The sequence below is a fragment of the Leiobunum rupestre genome, chromosome 10 (assembly GCF_980474605.1).
Source record: "Leiobunum rupestre chromosome 10, qqLeiRupe1.1.hap1, whole genome shotgun sequence".
NCBI classification, from domain to species: domain Eukaryota; kingdom Metazoa; phylum Arthropoda; class Arachnida; order Opiliones; family Sclerosomatidae; genus Leiobunum; species Leiobunum rupestre.
The window spans coordinates 20664846-20689121 of record NC_143393.1 but is presented as its reverse complement, the minus strand read 5'-3'; the positions used below and the strand labels follow the sequence as shown (position 1 = coordinate 20689121).

Here is a 24276-nt window from a genome sequence, read left to right as displayed (position 1 = left end):
GATCCTCTTATATCAAAATTCGCGAAGAATATAACACGCCAGGTATACAAAGGTATTCTTTCATAGTTCCTTAGGTGAAAATGCACGGGTTTTAGCCGTTTCATTACATCGCACGCTTCACACGCGTGCGAGGAAGGCATCCCAGGGCGACTCTCGATCGCGGATGCCCGTTGGATGGGTCACACATCGCCTCCAGTATTCGTTCCAAACGACGGATAAACAAACAGGACCCGCCGTTGTTTTGGCACGCTGCATTCCCCCCCCCCCCGCGTCAAATGATACGAATACACCTTGATATCTGCCCCCCCCCCCCCCTCCAGGCAGCCACAGTTAGATAATGCCGAGATGGCCTGTACCGTATTCTTTTCTTATTTTCTATCTCCTCAAAATAAGAAGCCCTTCTTTTTAACACAATCGACGCTTTTTCATGTACCGGATTTTACAGAAAATGAGCTTTTTTTTGCTTATTGTTCGCGATGCCTTCTTGGGGTCCGTTCGCATCTGGGCTTATACCAAATGCAAATCGATAAGCCTTTTCCGGTTTTCCACATTCTGATCTAATTGAACCTATTCAGTTGGCAAAGAGTCACGTCAGGATTCGTATACGACCTGCAAAACCTGGAAAAGTCAGGGAGTTTTAAAATGGCTGCTAAAAGTCTGGGAGTTTTAAAATGGCTGCTAAAAGTCTGGGAATTTGAAAATTATACCAAATAGTCAAGTAATTTAAAAAAAATTCCAAAAAGTCAAGTAATTTAAAAATTATTCCAAAAATTCATTGAAAATTATTCCAAAAAGGCATTGAAAATTATTCCAAAAAGTCCAGTAATTTAAAAATTATTCCAAAAAGGCATTTAATTATTATTCCAAACATTAATTGAAAATTTTTCTAAAAATTCATTGAAAATGATTAAAAAAGTCTGGGAATTTGAAAATTATTCCAAAAAGTCTGGGAATTTGAAAATTATTCCAAAAAGTCTGGGACTTTGAAAATTATTCCAAAAAGTCTGGGAATTTGAAAATTATTCCTAAAAGCCTGGGAATTTGAAAATTATTCCAAAAAGCCTGGGAATTTGAAAATTATTCCAAAAAGTCATGGAAATTTAATCCCAAAAGTCAAGTAATTTAAAAATTATTCCAAAAATTCATTGAAACTGAATCTCAAAAGTCATTAAAAATTATTCCTAAAAGGCATTGAAAATTATTCCAAAAAGGCATTGAAAATTATTCCAAAAAGGCATTGAAAATTATTCCAAAAAGCCTGGGAATTTGAAAATTATTCCAAAAAGTCATGGAAAATTAATCCCAAAAGTCAAGTAATTTAAAAATTATTCCAAAAATTCATTGAAACTGAATCTCAAAAGTCATTGAAAATTATTCCTAAAAGGCATTGAAAATTATTCCAAAAAGGCATTGAAAATTATTCCAAAAATTCATTGAAAATTAATCCCAAAAGTCATTTAATTATTATTCCAAAAATTAATTAAAATAAAAAAGTCTGGGAATTTGAAAATTATTGCAAAAAGTCATGGAAAAGTCAGGAAATTTTAAAATGACCCCATAAAATCAAGCAAATCAATTTTAAAATATTTATTAATAATACATATTAAATATTTGGCAAGATTTTACCTCAATCCATTCGTTTATTCTACAAAATTGGTCGTGGAAAATTTAGCAAATTGATCGGGGAAAACCTGGAAAAGTTAGGGAAAATAATTTCGGGAATTTTGTACGAACCCTGCACGAGAGAAACTCATAAAATTCCTGATTTTCGACATTTTGATTTTTCACCATTCTTAGCAGACCAAAATTAAGCGGCTTATGAACTTCAAACATTGGCCGCTACGTGGCTCTATGTACACTGAAAAGGCTAATTGCTGGATCTTCGGGAGTATATATATTGAATCTTGTATCTTCGCAGTCTCCATCAAAGAAATTTCAGGATTTGGTTAAAAATCCAAAATCTCGTAGTCCAAAATGCAAATGTCCTTGAAATGAATAACTGGTTAAGATACTTTAACCACTTAGGTAACAAGTTTTTAATTTTAATCTAAAAAATAATAAACATTTTAATTTTAATTTGATAAAATAATAAATCTTTTAACTTTAATTTGATAAAATAACAAAATAATAAATATTTTAATTTTAATTTTATAAAATAACAAAATAATACATATTTTAATTTTAATTTGATAAAATAATATAGATTTTAATTCTAAATTGATAAATTAATAAAGATTTTAATTTTAACTTGATAAAATAATAAAATACAAAAATTTCAATTCTAATTTAATAAAATAATAAATATTTTAACTTTAATTTGATAAAATAATATAGATTTTAATTCTAATTTGATAAAATAATATAGATTTTAATTCTAATTTGATAAAATAATATAGATTTTAATTTTAATTTGATAAAATAATAAAATAATGAAGATTTTAATTTGAAAAACTACTCAAGTTTTTAATTTGAATTTGTACTAAAAATGTATAAAATGAGATAAATAAAATAATCCGCGCATTAAACTCCGAAATGTCGAATATCTATTCGTTCGTGCGATACGAACGCGACCCAATGGAACGCTCCTAGCGGCAGAGTACCATAATACGGATCGAGATAGGGGGGAGGAGAGGAGGGGGTCGAAAACAGAGCGCGTGGCAGGGCACGCTTCCCTCTTTATTTTTTCTAACCTAAAAGACCTAATTTAGCGGAAAAAAATATTTCGTTATCATTAATACAAGTAGGTGCGTTTCAACAGGCGTCCGTAAACAGCCGGGCCAACAAGAGAAAATGGGGTGAGGCCAATAATTGGAACGGGACCCTTAACAGAGCCGCTGGCATTCAATAACAATCCCCCCCTGTTTGGTATCATCTTATCCGCGCCCTGTTCTCATCTTCAACACACGCGCCCAACCCGAATCTCCCTACCTCGATATAAATAGCGTCTTGTATAATTATAATCGTACCGTATAACATTCTGTTCCGTAATTTGAACTCTTAATAGGTTTCGAAGTACTGTTATTAAATTTATAAACGGTATTCGAGGAATTTTCGTAATTTTATTGTATCATATTTATTTTTATAATGGCGCCATAATTTTATTTTATTTGTAATTTCGAATGCTCTCAAATTTACAAAATTATTGTAAAAATTGAAAAAGCGTTAAATATTACCTAGCAGGGAAAACCTAGAAAACCTGGATATATGAGGGAATTCGAGTGTCGACAGAATAGTCTGGGAAATATCAGGGAAATTCCAATATTTTAGAAAAAATTTATGATGGCTCAGAAAGTTTGCCCTAATGAATACAAATTTATTCGAGAAGTTTTTCTTATTTAAGTAAAAATATTTGACTTAATTTCTTCTTCTTAATATTGAACCATTTTAACTTAAATGACAATCATGAAATGAGTTACTGTGTAAATCTTAGTTTTATTTTATCTTGCACCTTGAAAAATCAGGGTAATATTAGTGGGAAAACATAGATTTATCAGGGAATTCAGGTGGCCAATAGCTGTATAGTTCTACCTAGATATAATGACGATTTTTAGCCCATTTTCACTTATTAAATCAACTATAGCGGTTTCTCTTTATATAAATACATTTTTGCAATTACCAAATTGACCACCCAGAAGGCTAAACAATTATGAAATTTTGTCTATAAGCGATTCACGACCAAAATTCTATCTTCTCATAAAAAAAAGTGTTATTTGCGAGGTACAGCGAAAACGTAGACGTTCACGTTCATACCGTTCGGCGCTTAACCTCGCCGTTTCGGGGCCATGATGGTGGGCCCATCAAGTTGGCGACTCTTGATTGATTTATACCATTCTATCCGAGTTGGTACGACCCCGCAACTAAACATATCCAAATAGTCTTCTTTTGCGAATTAAAGGTAGCTTTGGAGGTCCCCTGTGGGCGGGCTTCCACGAAGGCTGTGGAAAATAATAAAAAAAAGTAAATAAAAATCGCCATCCATATATCACTTTGAAAGATCTGTTTTATATTACGTTGGCCCCGAGACAGAAAATATACACGAGGAATAGCAACACGAGTTTTGACACGGAATGAAATATTCAAGTTTAATTGTTAGAAATTTACTTTGGTATTAGCCTACACCTAAAATTATCCAGATATATTTTTTTATGATAAAGATAGCGTCTTGCGCGGGGTATTTCCGGTTACCTGTTTAAAGGAAATAAAAGTCGCTCGATGAAGGGAAAAGTTGCAATGGGCATTAGTTTTGCCATGGCAACCGAAAATGTTTTTAACAACACAGTATGTATATTTTCCCATTGAAAATAACATGGGAATATGAGCACTTCTAAGGGTCCCCCTGTAAAAAATAATGATAATAATTCTAATTAAAATTGTTAATTTTGATCAAATTCAAACGACTTAATTCCATTTTATTAATTTCGATAAAATTTATTTATTATCGTCGATTCGGCGATTAGTTAGCAAATACAACTTTTTTATCTTCACGTTTCGCTTTTCTCCATTTTTACCGATTCTGATCGATTTTTACATATTTTTATCAAATTGACCAAAGTTCATCAAAATATCATAAAATTAATTTAATTTGTCATTTTTGCTCTAATTTTTTTGGTTTTGAAATTTTTCACAGAAGTGCTCAGATTCCCATGTTATTTTCAATGGGAAAATATACATACTGTGTTGTCAAAAACATTTTCGGTTGCCATGGCAAAACTAATGCCCATTGTAACTTTTCCCTTGGTGAAATTTCATGTTAACAAAAGGACTACATACGCACCTATTTTCAACCAAATCGGTGATTATCACCTCGGGTAGTCTCCTCGAAAGTCGCCCACTTTTTCTATATTTTCTAAGTCCGTCAGAGGTGCTTTCTTTTCGCTTGTTCCGGGATTTCGAAGTAGAGTAAGAAGAGTAAGGCTATGACGTCGTTTTACTCCGATTCTGTGGTGGCAAATAGTTCGAGTCGGAGTTAAAACGTTTTTCCAAAATGTCTGCGTGTAGCCTTTTTAGCGGGTAAATTCTGGCTAGCAGACCATAATATTTGAATTTCTCCTTTACACCTCCTTTTCAGAAGGAGTAAAAGGAGTAGCCCTGATACTCCGGAACAAGCGAATAGTTTATGGGCCGGAGTAATTCTCATCCCCGGAACATTCGAATAGAACGTTTTAGGGTAAGAAGAGTACACTTTTAGAAACCACCTTCAAACAGTGTAATTAATGCTTGTAATTCCCCCCCCCCCCCAATGATATTGTAACCGAAAAAAATTATCTCAAAATCCGCTGAAAATTGTTCCTCTTTTACAATGTCGATTCTTAAAATATGTTCTTTGTATTTTTTTATTTATATTATTTTGTTATATTGGTGGCTTCGCAGTTGTTATTTCTAGTGTTCAAAATTAAGTCGGGATTGGGGTTAGGCTATCCCCGAAAAAATAAATTGAGGTCGGGGGAAAATGTCGGGGTTTTTTGGGGTCGGGATTGGGGTTAGGCTATCCCCGAAAAAAAAATAGTTTTTATCAGGTATGGCCTCCCCTAAAAAAAATAATACTGGCTTTTTTATAACTAAAAGAACCAAATAATTTCGTGGAAGAAGGTTTCTAGTAAACAAATGACCAAATAAATAAGCTCGTTTCCAATTCTAAAGCTCAAACGTCAAACATACATTCCCGAAAATTAACCGCGAAACATAACGGCGTTGGTCCATTTGATCGAAAAATATGTGATCGACAGTCGATCATTATACGTTGCAATTGATCGAAATTCCATTTGATCGAATCCCATTTGTCATTTGTTTCATAAGATCGAACCTTCAAATGATCGAATACTATTTGATCGAATTCAAAAGTATTTATAGTACCAGTTGGTATGTTTTTATTTTACCGAATGTCAATATGAAGTGCGGAAGGAATAATGATGGAATAATTCATTGCTTAAGTGCAGAAGGAATAATGATGGAATAATTAATTGCTTTAACTGTATTTCGCCACAAAGATGAAAAGATTTTTACTTTATGATGGAATTTTTTATGACATCGACGATAACGGACCGTTGTTTTTGATATATATAATTAGGGTCAGGTTAGGTTAGGTTAGGTTAGGTTAGCTTGATGTACGCGCGCCGTAGGCGCGTATGCACCGTTGTCTTTTCGATTTACTCCCAAAAACTAGTAGTTTTACCCTACAGTAGCTTTCGATCAAATTTCGTTCGATCAAATGCCATTCGATCAAATGCAATTCGATCAAATGGAAATTCAATCAAATGGGACCCGTTCGATCATTTGGGAATCGATCATATAGACTCAAACCAAAAATTTTTTTTTTTATCTTCGGGGTCGGGGGAAAATGTCGGGGGTTTTCGGGGTTGGGGTCCCCGTACGAACACTGGTTGTTTCATTGAATAAATAAATAAAATATATAAATAATTAATAGAAAAAAAGTTTACGAGTGACAGAAGTAAAGAACACGAAAATAATAAAAATTAGTAATCCCGTTCGCGTTTAATGATATAATATTTCTTTCACTTTATCTTTCGCAGATAAAACGGCGACATCCTCTTACTCCGACAGTAGCCGCAGCGACAACGACTCGGACGACGAAGTTGTCGCGTCGGGGGTCGGGCAGTCGGCGCCCCCCCGGAGCGGCGAGATCGCGGAAGGACTATCGCGGCACCCGGCAGAAGCGGAAGGAGAAGAGATTGGCAAGGTCGAAGAGAGCTCGTCGCCAGCCACGAGGATCGCGTCGGACGGGAAAGCCCGCCACTCAGAAGGGCGGCGACTGCGGCCGAAGAACACGGGCTCGCGGCTCCCTGCCAAGGAGGAGGCGCGAGAGGAGGATTCCTCAGTCGCGGAGGACGGCCCAGCCACCGAAGAGAAGCCCCGCGAAGGCCCCCAACCCGCCGGAAAGAGCACCGCCGCTAGCGGGGGTCACTCACACCCGTCCGCCGCTCTCCCCTCCGAAGAGGCAGTTTCTCTCGGGTTGCCCGCCGAAGAGACACGCGCTCCACCGCCGCGCCACCAGCAGCCCTCCAAAATTAGCAGCGGCGCATCGTCTTCTGGCAATTATCTCGGTCGGTCGGCGGGGAAGAAATCTCCGATCTTGGCGGGAGGCAGCGAGGAGCAGCGGCGTCACCCGGGGTCGTCCTCGGTCGGTCGCGTCGGAGGGTCGACTCCTCCCCCGTCTCGTTCCCCCAGCGGCGCCCTTCGGTCGTCGAGGTCGTCGCGACGGGTAGCTCCCGAGCGGAGCATGCCCACCGACACCCTGTCCGTGGCATCCGCCGCCGCCCTCCACGAACCCCTTCCCGTCGTCAAGTCCGAAAGGTTCTCTCCCGAAATCGACTCTTCGTCTTCGGCGTCCGTGTCGCCCCACTCGCCCAGCCCCGCCCGCGGATTCCCCTCCGTCGCCCTCGGCGCCTTCGGGCTCGCCGTCCGGACCCACTCGGCGCCCGCCAACAGCTCTTCGGCCGGGCTGACGACGGCCATCCCGGCTTTCCCGAATCAGTCGGCGGCCGGCTTGGATCGCTTCTCTCCCGGTTCGCTCAACCCCGCTTCGGCCGCGCCCACCCCGGCTATCAAACAGATGGAAATGATGACTCGAAACTACAGTGATTTTATGCGCAGTTTAGCCGCCAAGTACAACAATCAAAATTCTCAAGACAACAACCATAGGTAAGAGACGTTTTTTTCTTTATACGACTGTTGGTTCGTTATTTTTTGGACGCGTTTTAAGCTATACGGTAGTCATGTTTGTTAGCTATTTTTGGACGCGTTTTAAGCTATACGATCAAGTCATGTTTGATCTTTATTTTCGGGACGCGTTTTAAGTTATACGATAAATAAATACCATAAATGTTCAGTGTTTACTAAATATAAATATATCTCAATTGTTCAATACAAAACCAATTCAAAATTCAAATTTTATTTGATGAAATACTCCCTATATTGATTCGCCTAATCACGTAAGTAACTAAAGAGTAGGTAAATACTTAATAGATTAGTCATTAATTATAGAAAAAAGCCCGATCCGCGAATTATAAGTTTGAAAAATGACCAATGTGAAAATCATTTATTTTTTCTTAGACGATTAAATAGCTAATTTGTTAACATGTTCTTTAACATTTTATTCCTTTTGGAAAAGTCCTTGACATTTATCCTTTTGTGCGTGGCGGCATTTTATTTAAAATTCATCAATCGAACCGTGTAATTTAAAAAAAAGAAACCATTTTTCCCTCAAAAAAGAGGAATTTTCATTTGAAGAAATAAGTTCGAGGTAAACAGTACAATAGCAATGAGCCAATTTAATTTGTCCTTGCGTGTTTCTCCGAGAAATAACTCTTAAAGAGTCCCTTATGAAGATAAAAAAAAATGTACGGAATTACGCTAAATATTTTGATATTTTGCAATAATAATAGCGTTCCTATTAATAGGGGGGCCAGTCATTAGGGACGCTAGATCGCGAAATACGCGCTTTTCTGGCAAAACGGGAAAATAGTCATTTTCTCCGGCATGCATGAAAGCGTGCGTCTTCGCTTTAACGAGTGGAGGAAATCTCAATTGAGGATGTCTCCCAGTAGCGATCGGCCCAGCGTTGCTTTTACCCTACCCCCGCCTTTTCTCTAGATTGCGAGATTACCTATACGTACTTTTTTTAAAACTATATGTCCGTTTTTCTACCCAAAAAGACACTGTATATCTTGGGAAATATAAATACCTACCCGCCACCCTGTGTTCGACCCTGCGTAACTCCGGGTATGGAAGCCTGGTTTTCCTTTAATTCTATCTATCAATTTACGGATCGACATATATTAAATTGTAGGAAAAATTCTTGCCATTTTTCCGAAACAATTTGGAAGTAAATTTATCTAATTTGAAATTGTTTATATATATAGATTTATGCAAATTTTTGTTTAATTTCCTTATATTTAAAATATTTGGATGGTTTGTACGCGATGGTACTGAAAATGAAGCAGAGTTATTGAGATTTGTTTGTAGGTAACTGTCAAGGGTATCCTCAGATTTAAGAAAATTTATGGTTGATGTTATTGCTCTGCACGGTTGATTGCGTTATTTTTATTCCGTTATTCGCTGTACGCGAATGAAGAAGTTTTGGTTCAATACAGGTTTACTAATAGCCGTGTAGTTTATTATTCAAAGTGTATTAACAACATTATAAGAATTTATTTCTACGTAATCAGTCTAATTTTTATCTAAGAGCCAGAATAAATTTCGTTTAATGTTTTCGGACCTGCAGTAGTGAAAAAATTGCACCTACAGTAGTAAAAATTGAATTTTTTTGCTAGCTCCTATGATGGTTTGAAATGGTTTAGAACATGTTGGGAATGGTATGAGGTGGTCAATTAGAAAATGAAGATTTTTTAAAAATCAAACCTCGATCTCTTACGGTACACCACTGAAAATATAGTTGTGAAAAATATCAATTATTTATCAAGCACAATGAAATTGCACTTTTGGTCTAGCATCATTACGCTTTTGAACACTATAATAAGCACTTTTGCTAAATCAGTTAAAGTAGTCACAAATGGCTCTTTTTCGGTCACATAAAATTTCACTTTTTAATTTAGCATCTATGATAGTGAGACCTTACACTTTTGAACACCTACAAAAAGCACTTTTGATGCAGCATTTAAAGTAGTGACAAATGGCTCTTTAAAGTTTTTTTCTAGCACAAAAAAGGGCAGTTTGGATCTAGCATCTATGATATAGTGAAACTAAGCTTTTTAACACCTACAATTTTGATACATCATTTAAAGTAGTGACAAATGGCATTTTTTCTGGCACAAAAAATTACTTTTTGATCTAGCACATATAGTGAAACATTACGGTATTGAACACCTACAATAAGCCCTTTTAATCGAGCATTTATGATAGCTAAACATTAATTTTTCGTGCACCTAAAATACACACTTTTGGTCTATCATTTAAAGCGGTGAAAAATTATACTTTCGATCCAGTACCCGTGTGATGAAAAATATTAATAATATATGTACATGTACTCCTCGCGAAAATATGCCGAAAAAAGTGGTTCCCCATTCTGACAATCCAAGTCCGCCACCGCGAAAAAAAAAATCGGCATTGAAATAGTTTATCCTGTAATCGGACACACTTGCCTGCCTATTATTTCCTTCGCATCCCAAATATATTGTAAAGATAATATTTTTTCCCCATTTTCCATCCCTGTCCGTGTCATCAAATGATAGTATTCGCGAATACACGCGGCGCTGGGGGTTTCACGGTCGAGTCGACCCTTAGAGAACGACACAGTAGGCCAGCGTTTCTCCGTAACCCCGTGAAGCATTGCCTTCCCACTGCGTTATTCGTAGCCCCGTGAAATTGCGCGGAACGGCTAGCCGTAACTGTGCCAAAGCTAGATTTATAAGTACGTCCACAGGCCGCTGATTCCCATTTTTGACCATAAAAGTTACCTTTTCCTGTCGCGGTTGAACCTGATACGGTTCACTAATATTGAAGCGAATTCGTCTGATTTTGTCTATTCAGAATATACAGGATAATTTGGCCCTGGTTTCTGTCCAATATAATGATAGATGGAAGTCATGGCAGCTCCATCTTGATTAAAATTCTTTTATTCATCCAAAAACAAAAAAAGCATTTTATATAGAAATTATTTTATCTTTTTTATTGAATTTTAAACAAATTGTGCCATTTTTAAACACGCTTTTGTATTAATTTTTACTTTTTCTACATACGATATTTAAATTTAATTTAATTGGCGTATTGGCGTATTTTATTGAAAATTTTATTTATCGTTCTAGGAAAATATACCGTGTGCCTATTATTTCTAACAAATAAATTAATTTAATTGCGGAATTTTTGTCCAACAACTTCATTGTTTTAATATTACTCGCAAGGTGGTTTTATGAAATTAACCTATTAAATTGCCTTGAATGTTTCCCCCTTCTAATTAGCCGGCTTGAAGCGATGCGAGCTTCTTGAATTTGAAAGATTAAAATTACTCATAATGAAATTCCTATTCACGCTATTTTATAAAACAAAAATCTGGTATTACCAATTTAACATCTAAATCTGGTATAACTAAATTTAACAGCTGATTCTGGTATAGCTAAATTTAACAGCTAAATCTGGTATAACTAAATTCAACAGCTAATTCTAGTAAAACAAAATTTAGTAGCTAAATCTGGTATAACTAAATTTAGTAGCTAAATCTGGAAAAACTAAATTTAGTAGCTAAATCTGGTATAACTAAATTTAACAGCTAATTCTGGTAAAACCAAATTTAATAGCTCAATCTGACAAACTTAATTAAATAGCTAAATCTGTCATAAATAAATTAAATAGTTAAATTTGGCATAGCTAAATTGAATAGCTAAATGCTGTTTAACTAAATTGAATAAATAAATTCGGTATAATTACCTTGAATAACTAAATCCGGTTTCATTAAATTTAATAACTTATCTGATATAACTAAATTTAACAGCTAAATGTGGCCTAACTAAATTTAATAGCTAAATCTGTCATAAATTAAATATTTAAATTTGGCATAACTAAATTAAATAGCTAAATATGGCATTACTAAATTGAAAAGCTAAATTTTACAAAACTAAATTTAAGAGCTAATTGTGGTTTAACTAAATTGAATAGCTAAATATGTGGTTTAACTAAATTGAATAGCTAAATATGTGGTTTAACTAAATTGAATAAATAAATTCGGTATAATTAACTTGAATAACTAAATTCGGTATAATTAACTTGAATAGCTAAATACGGTTTCATTAAATTTAATAGCTATTCTGATATAACTAAATTTGGCATAAATAAATTGAAAAGCTAAATTTTACAAAACTAAATTGAAAAGCTAAATTTTACAAACTAATTTGAATAGCTAATTGTGGTTTAACTAAATTGAATGGCTAATTGTGGTTTAACTAAATTAAATAGCTAAATGTGGTTTAACTAAATTGAATAACTAAATTCGGTATAATTAATTTGAATAGCTAAATTCGGTATAATTAACTTGAATAGCTTAATCCGCTTTCATTAAATTTAATAGCTATTCTGATATAACTACATTTAACAGCTTAATCTGACATAACTAATTTTAACAGCTAAATGTGGCATAACTAAATTTAATAGCGACTGTGCAACTAAATTAAATAAATAATCTGGTATATTTAAATGGTAATTCAATGTAATTTGCATAGTCCAACCTTCCCTTGGCCACTAGTCTGTATTTGCCAAATAATAATAGGCTTAACAAAAGCGCAGAATCAAGCGAATATTTTACACGTTCGTCAACGTTTAACTTTAGCGTGATACAAAGGTCACTCGCTTTGAAACAGTGACGTCATCCATTTTCGCTTCAAAATGATTAATACTGAAGTTTCCTCCGTGACAATTCTATTTTTAAATCGGGGTTGTATCAGTGGAGAGCTTAAATTGAGCCCGCGAGAGAAAGGGCTAAAAGTGAGAGGGTGTTCGCGTACCTGCCTGCCGTGTCAGTCCGGTGCCAAAGTTGAGACAGACGGAGTCGCGGAAAGAGCTTCACCTCGCTTTCATCAGTGAGCTAACTTAGGTTTTTTGACGCGCTAGAAGCGAGGGAAAACGTCATCGGCGTTTGCTCTGTGGAGAAACCCTCTCTTCCAAAAATAGATCATTTTCTCGCTATTTTTATCATCCATCCCATCCAAAGATAGCTCCTCACCTCCCACCTCAGAGCTCTCTCGGTGTTTCATTACGACATGTTATGAAATGGTAAATTCGATCCGCCAAGACCAATTCTCTATCCGCCTTAGACGAATCATGGACATTACCAGAAGTGTATACATTTCGCTTACGGAAGTATTCGTCTTTCAATATTCCTATTTTTGCCTGAAATAATACGTTGTTGTAGCTAGGAGCAACAAACACAACACCCCACACAAGGAGAACGCAACCCGTCAAAAGTCGTGGATTTTCTTGTGTACGTTTTTCATTGGCTAGACGCTTTAGCGCCTGCTGCCGTCGGAAGGGGAAAATTCGGTAATTGTTTTTCCCCCCCGCCCGTAAAACGTTCAGCGTAAAGGCTCGTGACGCTCGTCCAATGAAATTCGTACACAACCCTTCGTTAGCGTGTTTAAAGGCTAGCTGCGTTCTCCTTGTGTTTGTTGCTCCTAGGTTGTAGTGACTACAACAATTTCATCGTACAAATTATGGTGTATGAATAAGTCAATATCCTTAGGCAATGTAATCCGCCTAATACTCTTCGAGCTTAGGAAATACAGCGCCATCTGCCTTAATATCCGTCAATTAAATATATGAAGATATAGCAGACGACTTTTGAATATCAATGTTATTGGATAAAACTTTCAGCTGTTGCGCAGTGAGAATTTTGAACAAGCAGACAGCTTTCATATATTCGATTTAAAACTCGGCCGGTAGGCGGTGATACTTGTGACCAAAATTTAAAGTACGCACGGAGCCTATAGACCATTTTTTAAAATCGCCGAGTGCTTTTTCCTTTGAAATATCATGATGAGGGGTGTGAAAGTTTGGCCAGACTTTTGACGGAGATAAAATTATTTATCTGTGGTCGGTTTCGAAAATAAATATTTTATGTCTGGCCCACACAAAACCGAAAATAGGCTTAAGTTTTGATGCGTTGTTACGGACCCGAGTACCCATCATTTTGGTAAGCTTATGCCGAAAAATTGCTCAATGTTGAGAAAACATCAAAACTGATCAAATTGTTGCTTTAGCGATAACCGTAATGCGCGTAATGAAGTTGCCTAAAAAGACGATTTTCATATTTTTGTGTCCCGTAAAATTGACTAAAATTCTGGAGTTGGTTTCTAAAATTATTAAAAAGGAAAATCTACCCTGTGTTTTTTGCTTGTTAATTACTTAAAAAACCAAATAACAAGTATATAAAATGACTGTGTGAAAAAACGGAACAACTCCTTCCGCGTTGAGTTTGCAAGTTCTCTCCCCACTGATTTAAGGCGTTTAAAACTTGCTGAGGTTAACGGTAATAGTAAGTGTAGGGAGCTGTTGGCTCGCGTGGCATGAAGGGCTTGTCACCACCCTCAAGCCTATACGTATTGTAACCCGTCCATCCGAATTAATGGCTTTAAAAGCCGCTCGATGACTTGGGTATTAGCCTAGCTGATTATTATTATTTAAATTGAAATAAAGCCTAACGATTTGAAAATGTTTTCAATTTCAGCATTCCTCTGGTACCGACGAATGGGCTCAGCAGGTCTTTGGAGAGTGGTTATCCTTTCAAGACGTCCTCGGCGCGTCAACTCGGTGGTCGCTCAAACGCCGACGACATTCCATCCAGCGGCGGCGGCAGAGTCTCCAAGAGAGAGAACCAGACGTCACCGCCTCTTCTGTCGTCGCAACACCACCCGTCGTCTCCGTTGGATCCGCACGGAGGACTGCAATCGGTGCACCATCGTTTCTCCCCTTACAACCTGTCGGACTTTTCCTCCTCGCAAACCCTGTTGAACTTGGTACGAACGGCCAGCGCCCAGAGTGCCTCCCAACTGGAAAACTACCTTCGCGGGGCGGCCACGGGCAAAAGAGCGCACGACGGCGGCGCGGAAACCAGAGGTGACCCGCTGGACCTTTCCAGCAAACGATGTCGGACTGATTTCCTGGGCGGCGACCCCTTGGCGGCGGCCCTGCACGGGGTCAGTGACCGCCTGCACCCGGCCACGGCGGCCGCCCTCCCCTTCCGCGATCTGCGCGATCTAGTCCACCACGGAGCCTTGAAACTGGACCCGACGGAGTTGCTCAGCGGACCCATCGCCGACTTAAACGCCGCGCTCAGACTGTCCGCTAAAAGAGGAGGTTCCCTCTCCAACTTACTCGACAACAGACTTTTAGCCAACAACAACAACAACAACAACACCGTCAACAGCAAGTCGCACGACCACGCGAGAACCGCGTCGGCTGGTGTCCCTTCCAGCACCGGCAATAAAGTGGCCGCCGCCAAAAACGCGGAAAAGACGACGAACTGCCTGTCCCTGTGCACGGAACAGTCCTGTACCAGCAAGTCGGACGCCTCGGAAGTGTCGCATTGGACGGTGTCGGACGTGGTACAATTCGTCAATACACTCGACTGCTGTTCGGAATATGCCGAGGTAAGAACGCGAGTTCAACCCTTTTTCTCTCAAAAAGTATCGAGTCATCGCCAAAATCGACTAATCGATTTGAATAATAATAATTTAATTTTATTGATGTCTTTGTTGTTACAAAATATAAATAAGGTTTTTTTTGTTTTTTTTTTACATCTTCCCATTCCACATAAGTGAAAAAACACTTGTGCGTGGAAGGGCACGGAAAAAATATTACATTTTGACTTCGAGACAAAATAAGAAAAATGTATACAAAATTAGTAGTTACACTATCACATATTAACAGAAAAAATCATTATACAAAGCCCAAGAAATCATACAATTTATCATAACCATAAGATATTAACCATTTAGTAATTTTCCTCTTAAAAATATTAATATTAGTACAGTTTTTAATTATTCATTATTCGTGAAATGGGACTCCCGTGATTAATAATGACTGAGAAATTTCATTTAACACCATTTGCTCATACATAATTCAATTTCGAATTCTTTAAAGGGAATTCTGATATCGGTTTAACATGTTTTACTTCATTCATACCAGATTTATTTTATTTATACGACTTACGACTTGCGTTGAAAGTCAGAAAATATTACCCTATTCCCGGTATCTTTTAAAGAGTTGCTTTAAAGCCGATGTTAAAAAATATTATACTTTAATCTTAGCCAAATAACGAAGAAGGTTATTATTAAATAATAAATAAATCATCTGTATAATAAAAATTAAAGACAACGAATTGGTCTTGCGCACAACCGTTTTTAAATTTTAAGTAATCATGGTATTATTATTATTTATTATTATAAATTTAAAAACGCTTGTGCGCAAGACCAATTCGTTGTCTTTAATTTTTATTATATTATATGCGCCAGAAAATTTAAGCTAATTTGGAACCATTTTAAATCATTTGTCTTGATATTTTAGTATAAAATGGCTCGAGCTATTTCGCGCGAGATCCCTAAAATAAAAAATAATGCGCGAGACTTTTACGCTAAAATATCAAGGAGCGCGTGGACCTTTTTAACAAGTAGAACCATAAGTCTATAATATTATAGACTTATGGTAGAACTAAACATAATAAATTTATGCTAGCGCCTATTCAGACCATTCAGACCTTTCGATTAAGAGCAAAAAGTGTAACACCAAATATGCCGAATTTACCTATTTCTACTAATTTAGTTAAACTGTCGAAAGGTGCAAACAGCGTAGTATACCCTTGTCGTCTCAGAGTGACTAATATGTTTAATTAACATGCTAAATCTTCCAATTCATCCAATTTGGCAAAGCAACGCAATTTAATTTTTATATCGATTGAAGTGAGGTGGAGGAGTGGTTATTGCTTTCGCCTCGCAACAAGAGGAGCCGAGTTCGATCCCAACTTGTGGCACTTGGTGAAAACTCGGTATTACTACTCCTTCCGAGTTGAGTTTGCAAATTTCCCCTTCCCATAAAAACTTGTAGAGGGTAACGTTAATAGTTAGTGTAGGCTAGGAGTTACAAACACAGTACCCCACACAAGGAGAACGCAACCTGTCAAAAGTAGTGCATTTCCTTGCGTACAGTTTTCATTGGTTAGACGCTTTAGCGCCCGCTGCCGTCGGAAGGGGAAAATTCGGAAATTGTCTTCCCCCTTTCCGTAAAACGTTCAGTGTAAAGGCTCGTCCAATGAAATTTGTACACAACACTGCCTTAGCGTGTTTAAAGGCTAGCTGCGTTCTCCTTGTGTTTGTTGCTCCTAGGTGTAAGGAGCTGTTGGCTCGCGTGGCGTGAAGAGCTTGCCACAACCCTCCAACGCATTGTTACCACCTGTTATGGGCCATTCAAAGTCGCTAGATGACTTAGGCCTAAGGTGGTGCTTTGGGTATTAGCCTAGCTGATTATTATTATTATTATAAAATCATTCGAAAAAATTCTGCCTGAATTTCGGCTAGATCCACCCCTTCCTTACCTCGTGATAGCGGATACGACCAATCGAATTTGGTCAATTTTCAATTCCTATAATTCCGAAATTGCAACGATTTAACTCGAGCGGTGGTACTCGTTTCGAAGCCTCGTCGTTTTTTGAATGAAGTGGCTAAATAATCGTTGAAGAGAAAAAGCGGTGGCCAGAACTTCCGCACTTGACACGCGGGCGTAGACTGGATTTGACCTTAACCAGCGGCACCAGCGCGCTCTCGCTCACGACTTCGATAAATTGAGCGCCTCCCCCTCCTCACTATCTGCCTCTCGTTATGTTTTCTTTGATTCGGCCTCTCCGAAACCCTTGGGGAAAAATGAAAGAAGTTCTGCTCCTTTATATCGAAGATTGAAATACCGCTGTTGCTGGTAGTTTTTTCGACGAGTCCGGATTATATGAAACGTCGCGTCAAGGCTGCTATCTCCTCCGCAACCTCTGCAGTCGTGTAGGGAGTGGGCGGACGACCCGGCTTAACCTTTCTCGAGGGTTGCCTTTATCGGAAATTCGGAATAAAGTCGATTTTTTATATATACTTTTATCTCTATAAAACTCACGCTGCCGCCCGGAAATCTTTTTCAAACAATTCACTCTTTCGCCGTAGTAGACATTAGAGAGGGTAAGGCAAATATAACCTATTTTAGAGGCATTTCGTAAGCCTAACGCGTAACACGTTACGTGTCTTTAGGCTTACGAAATGCCTTTAAAAAAATACGTAGTACTAGACGTATTTCTAGACCAATATTCTTGATTTCTTCAAACTCTAAATTTATTTCTTAGGCGTTTTGTTAATCCTCTTTTGTCGATATTGGCGTACCCAGATTCCAACGCGTCGCTCTAAAACAAACACATTTCCCTCTCATTTTAATCTTCTTCGCTTCTTTAAATTACGTTCGGCATCGGTTAAATATAGTTTTATCGGTAAGTGTGTTCTTAGAAAGTTTTCATTTTTACTATAGTCGCGATAGTAGACGTAATTTTGTTGCACGTAGACTTTTTACGCTACAAGTTCCCCTTACGCGTTTTACAGAGTGAGGTTTCTGCTTAACCTCTCGATCGTATTTGATAGATTTAAGGCAAAAAAATCTTGTAGACTTAGTGTCGACGTCTATAATCATACACTTCGTTCACGTTCCCGTGTATTAGTGTAATATGAATGTAATAATATAGTACTCAATATTTTCTTAAATACTTAAGAAATCGAATCGATTTTGCGAGTTTGGAATCGACTAAAATATTTATAGCCATATACTAAAACAGGGTTCGTACACGACCTGTAAAACCTGGAAATGTCAGGGAATTTCAAAATGTTTCCAAAAGGTTAGGAAATTTGAAAATGTTTCCAAAAGGTTAGGAAATTTGAAAATGTTTCCAAAAGGTTAGGAAATTTGAAAATGTTTCCAAAAGGTCAGGGAAAAGTCAGGGAATTTGAAAATGTTTCCAAAAGGTCAGGGAAAAGTCAGGGAATTTGAAAATGTTTCCAAAAGGTCAGGGTAAAGTCAGGGAATTTGAAAATGTTTCCAAAAGGTCAGGGAAAAGTCAGGGAATTTGAAAATGTTTCCAAAAGGTCAGGGAAAAGTCAGGGAATTTGAAAATGTTTCCAAAAGGTCAGGGTAAAGTCAGGGAATTTGAAAATGTTTCCAAAAGGTCAGGGTAAAGTCAGGGAATTTGAAAATGTTTCCAAAAGGTCAGGGAAAAGTCAGGGAATTTGAAAATGTTTCCAAAAGGTCAGGGAAAAGTCAGGGAATTTGAAAATGTTTCCAAAAGGTCAGGGTAAAGTCAGGGAATTTGAAAATGTTTCCAAAAGGTCAGGGTAAAGTCAGGGAATTTGAAAATGTTTCCAAAAGGTCAGGGAAAAGTCAGGGAATTTGAAAATGTTTCCAAAAGGTCAGGGAAAAGTCAGGGAATTTGAAAATGTTTCCAAAAGGTCAGGGAAAAGTCAGGGAATTTGAAAATGTTTCCAAAAGGTCAGGGAAAAGTCAGGGAATTTGAAAATGTTTCCAAAAGGTCAGGGAAAAGTCAGGGAATTTGAAAATGTTTCCAAAAGGTCAGGGTAAAGTCAGGGAATTTGAAAATGTTTCCAAAAGGTCAGGGTAAAGTCAGGGAATTTGAAAATGTTTCCAAAAGGTCAGGGAAAAGTCAGGGAATTTGAAAATGTTTCCAAAAGGTCAGGGAAAAGTCAAAGAATTTGAAAATGTTTCCAAAGGGTCAGGGTAGAGTCAGGGAATTTGGAAATGTTTCCAAAAGGTCAGGGTAAAGTCAGGGAATTTGAAAATGTTTCCAAAAGGTCAGGGTAAAGTCAGGGAATTTGAAAATGTTTCCAAAAGGCCAGGGTAAAGCCAGGGAATTTGAAAATGTTTCCAAAAGGTCAGGGAAAAGTCAGGGAATTTGAAAATGGTCCACAAAAGTAAGGGAATTTTAAAATGACCCCAAAAAAAATTGGGCAAATAAATTTTTGGAAGATGTACATATAGTAAATATTTTTCAAGATTTGACCTCGAACCACTCATTTATTCTACAAAAATGGTCAAGGAAAATTTGGCAATTTGGTCAGGGAAAACCTGGAAATGTCAGGGAATTTAATTCCGGAAATTTCGTACGAACCCTGTAAAATGTCGGTAAAATTTGCGTGAAATGTTTTCGTCGATTTGGTATTTGTTATCAAACTCGCGAGTCGGGTCGTGTGTAATTTAATGGTGAATTATTGCTCCGCTGATTAAATTTTCAGTTTCTCTTTTTCTCTTCAAAAAGCGAGAAACTAGTCTGAAATAAAAAATAATGCAAGAGACCCACTTGAAATCATTCGGTGTTATTTTTATTTTGTAGTCAGTGATGGCGGGGAGTTGAGAAAGAGATCAGGTTGGTATAACGGATGCGCGAGAAGACTTTAGAAAGGGACACACCTCGCAGCGTTGCCAGACGTACGATAATTATCGCACAGTGCGATAATTTAATCAAAATTTTTAGGGCGTACTATAATTTTCATGGCGTCCGATATCGTACCATTATTTCGATAATTCTGCCTCAACGTACTATAATGTACGATAATCTTTAGATTTTTTTAAAAACCTACGAACGATTTATATTTTATTATTAATTTATATAACTTTTCTACTTAAAAATGAATGATATACATTTTCTGTACGCGTAGTCCAGAGTGTGAGTTTATTACTCCTAGCTATTACCGCATTTTTTAAAACATTTTTAAACATATTAAGTTCAGTTAATAATGATAATATACATTTTGTTTATTTCCCTGAAATAAAACTCCTGTAGTGCTTTAAAAAATCATCTAAATTCAACGCATTTATGTATGAATTAAAATTTATCGCCAAAAAGAAATGTACGATAATTTTCCAGGAAAATCGATAATTTTTCGGCCTGGATACGATATTTTCAGATTTTCGATCTGGCAACGCTGACACCTCGATATTTTCTACAAGATTCTGTGGGACGAGGTCGAAAGAACCGTATTACTTTATAAGAGAGAGGGTCTATCTAATGGTTGCAAGGGCGCTTGCCATCTCGAACTCGAGTGGGCAACTTGATACCGATGACCTTTTCCCGCTTTTCTCGATATCAAAACGCCTCGCTGCTAAAAAATATAAAAGATAGAGAGAGAGCTTGTGTGGGACGCTATCCGACAGCTCACTCCGAATCCCAGCGCCACTCGATAAAATCATTGACGGCTGTACACTACGCAGTATGAACTGTCAAATTCTGCCAAATCAAAACAGGATTGAATTCTATAGTTAATTTCACTTACGACGAAGTGGTATTTTGATCGCCGTCGGACAACCTAAATATGCAACAGTTAATATTAAAAATAGAGAGGTTAAGGGTCGCGGTAGCCCGACACATCCGGTACCTCATCCCCTAACAAGGAGACATCCCGAAGTGTAACCCACCGATTTTGTTCAAACTCGGGGTTTTGGTAGACGTTCATGTAACTTGAAAAATCCTAAAGGGAATTTATTCAATGGGCAACCGTTTTGCCATGGCAACGAAAAATGTTTTTGACAATACAAAATATTAAATTTTCCCATTGAAAATAACATGGGATTTTGACCTCAAATTGATCAAAAGTTGATCAATTTTGATGTTTTTATTGTCAATTTTTATTTATTTTTTCTTTTTTTGGCATTTTCGAAATTTTGAAATTTGTTGAAATTTTTCACAGGAATCGGTCAGAATCCCATGTTATTTTCAATGGGAAAATTTCCATTTGACGTTGTCAAAAACATTTTTCGTTGCCATGGCAAAACGGTTGCCCATTGAATAAATTCCCTTTAGGATTTTTCATTATACATGAAGGTCTACCAATCCCCCGAGTTTGAACAAAATCGGCGAGTTACACTTCGGGATGTCTCCTTGTAAGTACTTATAGATATAATTTAGCCTGGCAGCACTGTTAAATTAAAAAATATGGTTTATTTCGTTAGGTTAGAGGGCCAAATCTTCTTGCAACAATTAATACAATTTAAACCTTATACTTAATGATAAAAACATGGAAGAATTGAAAAAAGTTAGAATTAAAGAATTAACCGAAGAATAAAAACTTATGTTAGAACTCTAATCCGCATTAAAGTTATCTTATTTATTTTCAAACATTGCTTTCTTGAAGATGCGGAAAATGCTTTTATTACGTATATCCGGCCGATAACGATAGCATTCCTCAAGTAATATTTGATGAACCCCGATGTGGGAATATTATTGTTAATTAAATTAATATTAATTTGATATTAATTAAAATACTTCGTGCCACTTGATGAAGTATTCTTACGTAATATCATTTAGAATAGAGTGCTAGCAGTTGATGCGTTTTTAAAAGTTAGTGACGTCACAGCCGTTGCTTCCGTAATGGTTGTCATGAAAACTCGCGTTTTTTCTCAATAGACGTTTAACATTGGTGACGTCGCAGGGTTTCAAGCTGCTGGCACTCTATTACTAAACTAGTTATTTTCTTATTTATTCTAGAGATAAATGATCCTAATTAACTTAAAGGGAATATAACCTCAGGTTTTTTGGTGTGGAACACCAACACTTCGACCATTTCCCGCTCCCTCCTATGGCTTCAGATATTTTTGGCGCTGGTTAGCGATTTCCCGCCTAAATTGTTAACATAAAAAACATAAAAAACCTTAAAAATGACTTGAGGTTATATTCCATTTAAACAGGTGTTTAAATGATAAAACGTAATGATAAAATAAAAAATTGTTTAATGTTAACGACTTGTAGTTGGAAAGTTGGTTTAAAATTCGGTCGCGCGTCGGGTTGCAAACAATCGTTGCACGTGAAAGGGGCTCAAGCGCTTTGGCTCCGCAAGAAACAGCCTCCAGACAAGAATACTTAAATAGCGATTCTCCATTTACTAAACTTTAGAACGACCTCTTTTTCTCAGGCAGCCGCGTTACGTAAAACACCCCGGGAAAATTAACTAATTAATTAACCCTAACAGATTAAATAACGCACAATACACAAAGAAATGTAGTTTACAAATCAAGGCTGTTGAGATAAAAACTAACATTTATAAAATAAAAACGGCAAAAACATTCCGCAAAGGTTGAACCCCTTATTTGAATCATACCCAAAATATTCGACTCGGGTATTAGCCGTATTGGGGCGGGGTTCTGGCAAAAGGGTCAAGGCGAGCGACCCCTATCGGGCTCGGCGCGTAATTTAGGTCAGGATCGAGAATGATCGGAACCTCCGCTTTTGAAATGTCCCCGCGACGAGTTATAATAGACACTATTGTTCTCGGAATGGCTAAATGTTTCTTTAATTGATTTGAAAAATATCTTTCGTCCCGAATTTCGCGTGTATGTTAGCGTCACGCCTGTTTAGATATTACTAGCAGGGGGGGATCGGTGTTAATACAGAAGGTATCGCCTGTAAATTAAAATAAATCGTGACTTTGGGTCTTCGCGTGTTGTAGAGACGTAACTTGGCCTTTGGGCATACTAGCTTCTCGGGTAGATCTTTTTATGGACAATCGGAAGATGGCGAGAGGAGACAACAGCGCGGTGGTACCCCCGCAGTCACGGCGCGGCTTCCGAAGCTCGCTCGCGGCTATAGTTAAGGTGTTGATGCCATTAATATGACGAGCCATTTACGGCCAGCATGGCCCGACTATTTTCCGCCCCGAAGAAAAATATCTCTCTATATCGTCCGCTCTGTGTTTTTGGGAGCACTGACCCCTTTACACCTGCCTCCTCGCCGCTTGAGACTCACCTACCCCTGACTCTACGCTACTTTACTTTGTCTGTTAAAATATTAGTTCACTTCTCGAGCTTTTGTTCGCTCTTCCGTATATATGTGGCTATGCGCCGCGGAGTATATCGCGCCGCTTTAAAGCCACAACGTCACAACTACGAAATTGTTTCTATACTTTCCCAAATTGACCTCGCGAATCAAAATGTTGAAATATTTGAACAATATAAGTTCGTAACTTTCAGTTGGAGAAAAGTCCAGGCCAGTGGCAAATAGTGGAAAATAGTGCCTAATAAAGAAAAAAAAATCTTTTTTATTATTATTTTATAATTTTCTGTTGTAAAAATATTTATTGGCCACTTTTGGTCAGATTGTCCACTAAATTCACTTTTGTCCAGGTCGGAATTGTCCACTAATTTCCATATTATTGCCCACCTGGCATTTCCCACCTCGGAACACTGGTAACTTTGAACGTGGAATTTGTCATATGTTAAAGTTGAAGAGCTAGATTCTTGGGTAGTTCAAAGTATATAAAAAACGCCTAGAGTTTTATATTATTCATCTCCGGCTCTGTTCAGTTCTAATGATGTAATAAACTAAATTCGATTGATAATTTTCGCGAAAGGCTCAACATTCGAAAAATCCCGTAAAATTATTTTAGAAAACTTGAAATCTGGGCGAAAATCAAGTCCAAAATCTCGAAATCAGCCTATCCTAAAATCCACACGAAAATTGCGCTCTGAAATCTCCAAATCAGTTTCTGGTTTCTGAAATAAATTTGGAACTGAAAATCGTACACCAAATTTGCAAATTTTCAAACCACTCGTAATTTCCTCGCAAATTGTTCAAGTAATTACGACATTTATGTAGTTAAGTGAGTGAATCCCGCGAGAAAAGGTCTTTGGTTCAATAATATTCCGAAATGGTGAAAATGCGACTTGGTTCGTTTTGGCTTTAAGCCCGCGAGGTGGTGGCGGGTGGGGATGCTGCGGCCATAGTGGCTGGAGTGG

The 24276-nt window shown here is 37.4% G+C and overlaps 1 protein-coding gene across 1 annotated transcript in view; it reads left to right on the top strand.

The window, feature by feature from the left end:
* The window catches only part of LOC149925007 (uncharacterized), a 67642-nt gene that overhangs the window by 36817 nt on the left and 6549 nt on the right, over window positions 1-24276 (top strand). The window contains exons 4-5 of the mRNA XM_090161063.1: window positions 6531-7659; window positions 14189-15110. Of these exons, the coding sequence (XP_090017189.1) occupies window positions 6531-7659; window positions 14189-15110 (2051 nt within the window). The remainder of the gene's footprint in view (window positions 1-6530; window positions 7660-14188; window positions 15111-24276) is intronic.